Source organism: Atta colombica, unplaced genomic scaffold (genome assembly GCF_001594045.1).
Source record: "Atta colombica isolate Treedump-2 unplaced genomic scaffold, Acol1.0 scaffold228, whole genome shotgun sequence".
Taxonomy (NCBI): Eukaryota; Metazoa; Arthropoda; class Insecta; order Hymenoptera; family Formicidae; genus Atta; species Atta colombica.
The window spans coordinates 1,666,604-1,674,504 of NW_017259325.1; the positions used below are offsets into that span (position 1 = coordinate 1,666,604).

The 7,901-nt window shown below is 32.2% G+C and overlaps 2 protein-coding genes and 1 long non-coding RNA gene across 3 annotated transcripts in view; 1 reads left to right on the forward strand and 2 right to left on the reverse strand.

The window, feature by feature from the left end:
* Positions 1-2,302, reverse strand: part of LOC108688252 (activin receptor type-2A) — a 5,549-nt gene extending 3,247 nt beyond the window's left edge. Inside the window, exons 1-2 of the mRNA XM_018194429.1 lie at positions 1,717-2,302; positions 238-428 (exon numbers count right to left, since the gene is read on the reverse strand). Coding sequence (XP_018049918.1) covers positions 238-428; positions 1,717-1,765 — 240 coding nt within the window. The 5' untranslated portion in view covers positions 1,766-2,302. The remainder of the gene's footprint in view (positions 1-237; positions 429-1,716) is intronic.
* Positions 2,303-3,245: 943 nt separating this feature from the next.
* Positions 3,246-5,129, reverse strand: LOC108688266 (pre-mRNA-splicing factor SLU7). The gene has a single exon (XM_018194448.1). The coding sequence runs from the start codon at positions 4,979-4,981 to the stop codon at positions 3,263-3,265; it is 1,719 nt and encodes a 572-aa protein (XP_018049937.1). The 5' UTR covers positions 4,982-5,129; the 3' UTR covers positions 3,246-3,262.
* Positions 5,130-5,670: 541 nt separating this feature from the next.
* LOC108688295 lies at positions 5,671-6,779 on the forward strand. The gene is made up of 2 exons (XR_001931784.1): positions 5,671-6,238; positions 6,611-6,779. It is a non-coding gene; the product is annotated as an uncharacterized LOC108688295 (long non-coding RNA).
* The last annotated feature ends 1,122 nt before the right edge of the window (positions 6,780-7,901 follow it).

Below are 7,901 nucleotides of genomic sequence, written 5' to 3' on the forward strand. Positions count from 1 at the left end.
AAAGCGCAAAATTCAAACTTGAGCGTTTCGGTGCTGTGAAATAATTGTCTCATATATTTTCAACACGTACAAGCTTATAGTGTTTTAGATAAATATTTATCGTCATTTCGATGTCTTACGAAATATTTAAATCAAAAACATATAGATCGCTGTCATATAATGACTTTCCTGTAAAACGTAGAATGTTCCCAAACTTATGGAATATTGTAAATAATATTAACCAGATAAATAACCAACCTTTAATTTAATTATTGTTTCTTTAGTAGTGGTGTTCAGTGTCCACAGTACATAGCAATGATTACGTTTATCTGGATCATGTAGGATACATTCTTCTCTTCCTGAACATTCTTGTTCGTTCTCTGCACACATTGTGTCATTGTAAAATTCACAAAAGACTGAACCTTTAATATCTTTTGCAGACGTAATTCCTAAAATAATAGATTAAAATTTTTATTTTTAACATTATTATTTTTTATTAATGTTATTATTTTTGTATTTAACATTAATTAATAAATTATATTAATTAATTATATTAATTAATAAATTATATGTTTTGTTTATCTAAAAAGGATATATTTTAGATTATATTTTAAATTAAATGATTGAAAAGAGCAATTAATTAAAAGTATTAATTACAGAATCTGCAATTAATATTTTTAATTAATTGCTCTTTTCAATCATCTAATTTATTTAAAATATATCATATTATATCTTCTCTGTCAAAATGTAACGAGGATAGAGTTTGTCTTCACACATAAACGAATTTACAACTTAACACTTATAAGATACAGATATATGTATAAAGCTGCTATAGCTGCTATTATATTTAGTCTATATACCAAACTTGCACAAAGTTTAGCATATAGGACTTGGTCATTGTTTAACTGAGTAGTCAGAAAAAAAATCTCAAACTACTACTGTAATTGTTTGCAAACTGTTTTCTATTATTCATCAGTCTACAATTTATAAAGCAAAAACAGTAATGTAACTGAACATAGAAACAAATTGTTGGATAACTTTTAAATTCACAGAGAGAATTGAAGAATAAATGGCAAGTATATATGACAGACAGCAGCATAATTATTTATAAACATACTAATCTAATGCAAAATTACAAAATTATTGCAATTATTCCAATTTGAATTGATTTAAATTAAAGAAGCTGGTACGCGCATTCTTGAATGTAATCAGTAACAATGTATAAAAATAACTTGGACTGAATTCTGAACTTAATTGGTTTTTTTTTACCTTGTCAAACAATATTATTTTGTCAATATGAATAGATAATTAATCTTCATTGTTTTATATCATTTCATTGTTTTATAAAGAAATATATATAAAGAAAAAGTTTAGAGATACAAATTATATAGTTAAAAATTATGCAGCAAGCAATTTTGCTATTTTGAATTAAATAATGATTAAGTTAATCTGAGTTTAATCAAAATCATCCTAAAATTTTCTTCTTTATCTTACTCTCTGAAAAAGTTCTTTAAATCTTCCGAGAATAAGATTTTGAAAAACAAAAAATACAAATTTTAAACAAAATATTACTCTCTCTCTATATATACACACACACACACACACACACACACACACACACACACCACACCACATACACACATACCACACACATACACAAAACACCACACATACACACATACAACCCCACACACACACACACACACACACACACACGCACACACACACACACATTACCTAATAATCCCAGGAAGATGAGAGGCAGTATCGTCGCATATACGGACATGGTGAGTGAATCGTAAAAGCATACCAGTAATTTTGAGTCTATTAGCTATTAAGCAAATTGTAGTAATTTATCCGCCGACACATCTCTTCCTTTCTCTCTCTTCCTCTCTTTCTCTCTCTCTCTCTTTCTCTTTCCCTCTCTTTCTCTCGTATCTCTCTCTTTTGTTTTCCCTCTTCCACCTTTATACAGAAATAAGCGTAGATTTATGTCATCTTCAACGTCGAATCATTGCCAGTCTCGTAACTTCCGAACAAAAAACATACTCCTTCCTTTTCTCTTCTGCTTTTCTTCTTCCTTTCGGCGCGTTATGCGACACGCTAGCAGCGCAATTAACTCACACGCGGTTTTCTAGTTAAATTAAGAAAAAGATTTCATTTTCGGAGTTCGAGTTAAAAGGAATGTACAGCGGACGCGTAAAACGCACAGAACGACATGCTGGGTACAGAATACCCACAAACTGTACACTTATCATCGGCACGAAAATACAACACGGCAAAACATCATATCGTGGATCATGGGAATAAAGCCTCAGGGAAAAAAGACATTTGATGTCTAAAGTCACGGTCTGCTTCTAATATGGCAGTCTAGCGCTTTTCTCTTGGTCATCGATTTAATATTATCTGAAGTCGACGAACTATCATATATTTCAGATACTCCAGCGCACGCAATGCCCTCTGAGCGATAATTCTATGACTTTTTTTCCTGAGGCGCGGAAATGCAAAGTTTTATATAAATTCATATTTTTTTCTGTGAATTTAAGACCGACTCTGATCAAATTTTAACGAATAACTCCGATTAATATTAAACGACTGATACTTATTTAGATTAATTATTAATCTCAGTTTAATTTATGCACACTGGACACGAAATTGTTTGTCGCGCAATGAAGTTGGAGTAGTAGCCAATTAATTGTTCGTATACATATACAAATCGATTTACGCTGGAGTTATAAACTCATAACATCGATATTATAACTCCAGCCAATCATAGCTATTCCTCTAAAGAATGGAAAGATTGTGATCGAGTACATTTCCGAACAGTATAAATGTCTAGCCACTTACCGTGCGGCAAATTGTGACGTGTAGCCAATATACAGCTCCTACATGTTCATTGATTATCGCGTCACATTTTGCCGCGTGACAAACATTTCCACGTCCAGTATGCAGAAACAAGTGAAAGTGAGAGATTAATTAATCTACATTAATAGAAATGAACATAACTCCATACTGAAATGGCCAATTAACTTAATGAATGATATCTATTGACATGAAAAATAAAATTATTAATTTTCTTAGAAAGATTTGAATATGGAAAGATTAGATTAGGAACAATGAATTATATAATAAAAAATTGTAAGCAATTGTTGAATTAATATATATAATTAGTATCATTAAAGTACCTTTTAGTATTTTCGTAAAATAATATAAGATAAATATTACAAGCTTTACACATAAACATATATACAATAGCAATGTCCTGTTTTGTAAAACATTATTTTTAAAGAAAATGGACCATTGGATCTTCATCGCGTTTACGTTTCATTTGATATGCTTCTATCTCTTCAGCTGTCAATTCCTTTGTCTCGTACATGCTATTGTACGGACGTTTCCTCTCGTCTATTTTCAACATCCTGTCTGCTTGCTTCGCATTTTCCTCTTCCTTTCTCAGCGCTTCTTTCAATCTGTCTTCAGCTTCTGCATTATTACGTTTTTTATTCTTACGATTTTCTTTTCGTTTCTGTTTTTTCAATTTTCGTTTAGCCGCTTTACTCTGCAATTCCGTTCTATTTTTCATATCATCCTCAGACGAAGATTCACTATTGAGGGAATGATTGTCATCCATTGTATTTGATTTATCTAGTCCTATTTCTTCCATAGATGGTATTTTATCTGGTATGCTGTTGCTCACTGCTTCCGCTGCTTTTTTCCCTGATTCTCCGGTGCAATATGAATTTTTTATGAAGGAATGACAGCACTTGTAAGCCCATTTTCCATCTTGCCAATAGGAACCCCAGATCGATGTGTGATTATTTGGATAAACGTCCTCTTCATATTTAGATCTTATCACTTGTCTGTCTTGTCCTTTGATTATTTTACCGTACCTCGAATATTCAACGTAGTGTTCAGTCTGTGCTAATAATAGAGCCTTCGGTGGTGCTTGAAGATGCTCTTCACCTCCATAACGCTCGATGACACCGTCACGTGCTTTATCTTTCAACTCGTCGCGTTTCTTATCATATTCCTGCTTCAATAGTTCTAATTTCGTAGGCTCAGCCAATAAATGTACATCGACTCCTTTTTCATGCGCTTCCCAAGCAAACAATTGTGCATTAGCATGCTGCTGCGTGTCTCCTGAGAAACGAACTGAGTTTTCACCTTTGAAATCCACTTCACGTTCTGTACCTGCATAAGGATTGTCACGCATAGATCTGGTCTTTGGATCATAATACGCGGAGTTTGGATCTAAATTGCGCAGATACTTGGCCGTGTCCTCTCGAATCCGGAGATTCCTCACAGTAATGCGCTGCTTGGAATCAACTTTTGTACCAGGCATGTCCACTTCGTCTACATATTTATCTTCGTCCTTGTCCGAGTCTTGCTCGTCATTTTCTTCTTCTGCATTGAGTTTCTCGGCACGCATCTGCCTCTTGGCTTCTTCTATCTTTTGATACTCTTCGACAATCGCTCTGTGCTCGGAAGGGTCGTAACCGGCCCATCTGTCTCTCTTACCATCATAGTCCATAGACAACTCGGGTTGAGTAAATTCATCTGGCGCTATCTTGAAATTAGTATACTTTGCACCAACCTTACGTGGTCTCTCCATACAGTCCTTCCTCTTGTGAGTCATCGCGCCACAATTCTCGCAAGCACCCTTACGATACTTGATAGCCGTTCGCGAGATATCTACCCCGCGATTGTACCAATCGTCTATCGAACTGTATTGCTTCTGTTTCTCAGGTTGTGGTCTCTGATGCTTCAGAGTAGGGCCCTGAGAACCGAAGTACCATGGTGTCGCGCTGATGTACTGCGGAATATGCGGATTGATATCTTTACCCTCCTCGTCGACGGCCGCGGGGGCTGTACCAGCCTTCCTCGCTTCTTCAAGTTCCTTTGCTTTTCGCCAGTCTTCTCTGCTCTTCTTCCGCGGTTCATCGTCGAACGAGCTCTTGTTCTTCAAGATGCTCGACACCGTTACGTTTGCCGACGAACCGGCCATTCTTTCGATTCACTGCTTAGCTTTCCAAGAGACTTGTTTTTTACGTAATTTACGTCTTAATATAAGACTGCTTATGAGGTTAGTTTTTTATTGACAACAGCTGAAGTATAACCAATATAGCCATCTTCGCGGCGTGCCAACATATGTGATGCGATTTCTCAATGTGAGTATACGCTCGATCTAGTAAATTACTAAATCGTTTTATACTAGGAAAACTAGTGCAAAATTACGCAATTCGGTTTCTATATTTCCACCCTGGTGAAAATTTTTCTCAGAATTTTTCATATAATTTTTTAGAATTTCTCTAATTTTATAACTTTCTCACATTTTTTTATACGAACTGGAACATTTTTCAGAAAATCTACATCTTTTCTCAGAATTAGTCATATATGTTAATTATGAAATATCGTAAGATTTTTAAGATTTCAGAATATTTCAAAATTCACTTGTATGAGAAGTTCTGAGAGAAGATGTAAACTTCATTAAATAATTTAATCCTTTTATCTGGACAACTTTAAAAGGATTAAATTATTTCTTAACTGAAAATATGTGAATTGATTTGCATTAATTGCAGTATTGTACTAGTTGTCCTAGTGACAAACGGTAAAGGGTCTGTTGCTCCCCAAAAATGCATTTAAAACGAGATAAATATATATTCGGGCGTTGAAGAGAGAGAAAGCGAAGATGCTGAGTGCAAAAAGTGCTATAAACGCGAACAGATCCAAATTGTAGGAATGGAGAAATTCTCCACGCATGCGACTACTCGATAATTAATCGATGTTGTTAAGTCTGGCCGCCATGTTCGTATTTACATAGTACTAAATAGACCGACAGACGTAATTGTTGGTGATGAAACATAAAACGTTAGAACATGATTTGACACGCAACTATTTAATTCCATCTGATGACGAACTTACTTAATTTGAAAGGAGATACCGAGTTATATTAATTACAACGCACAAACGACAGTGCAAGAAAACAATCCAAAAGCTATCAATCTTGCAATTTATATACATATATATAATATATTTCTGCAGTTATTATTTACGAGAAAAATGTGGTTATATTTTATACTCGTCATATTCGGCATTTTTGATGTCGCAATGGCTTCCAATTTTGATTTCGGTGATACTCTAGCATTGATTTTAGGGTTAACTATAGCGATTATCGGATTCTTCGCCTGTTTGGGGGCTTACGCACGAAGGCGAAGTTTTGAATCTTTGTGATGCTTTACAATCTGTTTAAATATACCTAACAGTAAGTGTAATGTTTAACATTGCAAGTTCTTCATCCAGGACATAAATAGAATATTTGAAATTTTTTAATTACGTTCATCCAAGATTTTGGCAATTCAATTTTAATATATTTAAAATGTCTCTGTGTGATAAGAAAATTGACTACTTGAGAGAGAAAATTGTTTATTTTTATTTAATAGTTCTTAGAGTATCAGTCTGTAATACTTTGACTCATCTTTATGTTTACTATTTATGTTTATCTATAATTAATAATTGAAACAAATATAATTCTAATAACATAATTCTTTCATTTATTTTTATCTTTATAAAATATGATATTAGTAAAATAAATTTCCAATTATTTTATTGGCAGTAATACTTGTTATAATTACAGCATAAAAGAATTCTGCAAAGAAGATGATGGCCAAAAGGAGTAATTTCTGTAGATGGAAAAGAGAGAAACAGTTCTAAAATTCAATGATTATTTTTGAAATATAATGTATTAAGATTGTATATAATATCCAATATATATCTATTGTATAATAAAAAATATGAATAATAAATAGCATTTTTATTATTTTGACGATTTATTAATTCGACGATATCGCAGTGGAAAAAGACAACCAATCTATATTGTATGTATATTTATTTCTCTTCGTTATGTTTCATTGAAGTAATTTTACATTTAACGTCTTTTGATAAAGGTCGTTTAATAAAGTTTCAGCTTTTACAATATTATTATTAAAATTGTCTCATATAATAGCACTAAAAACTTTTTGGTAATTAAAATAAATTTATTAATATTCTTATTTTGTAACATAGAATTTTTAAACAAATCTCGTGATAAGAAACAACATTCTATATAGCCGAATTGTATTTTCAAATTGTTTTAATACATATTAAATTATGATTATTTAAGAATATGTTTGTAATTGTTTCTTTCTGTGTTTGTGAAATTACTTAAATTACTTAAAACTATCATGCCTGCTGCTTGAAATCTCAAATTTTTTATTGCAATACAATTCTGGAAGTAAACTATTAATTAATTTTATACATAGAAAATGTATTATTCCCAATAAGCAGAATAATTATTAATGCAATGCAGAAACTAACAACATTGACTACCGAAAGAAGACTCGATGGACATTCGATCTTCAAAAATTCAAACTTAGGAACGAATCACATTGGCTGTCAAAGGAAAACAGTGTATGTCTTATTTCGAAAAAAAATTCAGACGAGAAAAATACAAAGGAAAACAAGAGATTCTAGCCTGACGATTTAATATTTTCATGACTAAAAAATACTCGCGTAAAATTTCATTAAGAACCATTCTTCACAAATAAAGCTTCGTTTATCAACTACTTGCTATCCGTATTTCTTAGGTGTCAACAAGATTTGATATAATAAACAGCCATTTCTCATATCAAATTACACGACTGAGATTTCCTAGATGTAATGCAACATCAATATTCAAAAAAAGAGAAAAGGTACGTAGCCGTTTATGAATGAATTACTGAAAAAATTTCATTGTAATTTTAAAAAACTCGGTTAAAACTAATATCTACTAAACTCATACATTACACTTAATGATGACGATACATCTACATAAGTATCTGTCATTTAGATAATAATATAAAATAATCTAATTTGAAGTCCATGTAATATATATATATATATATATATAT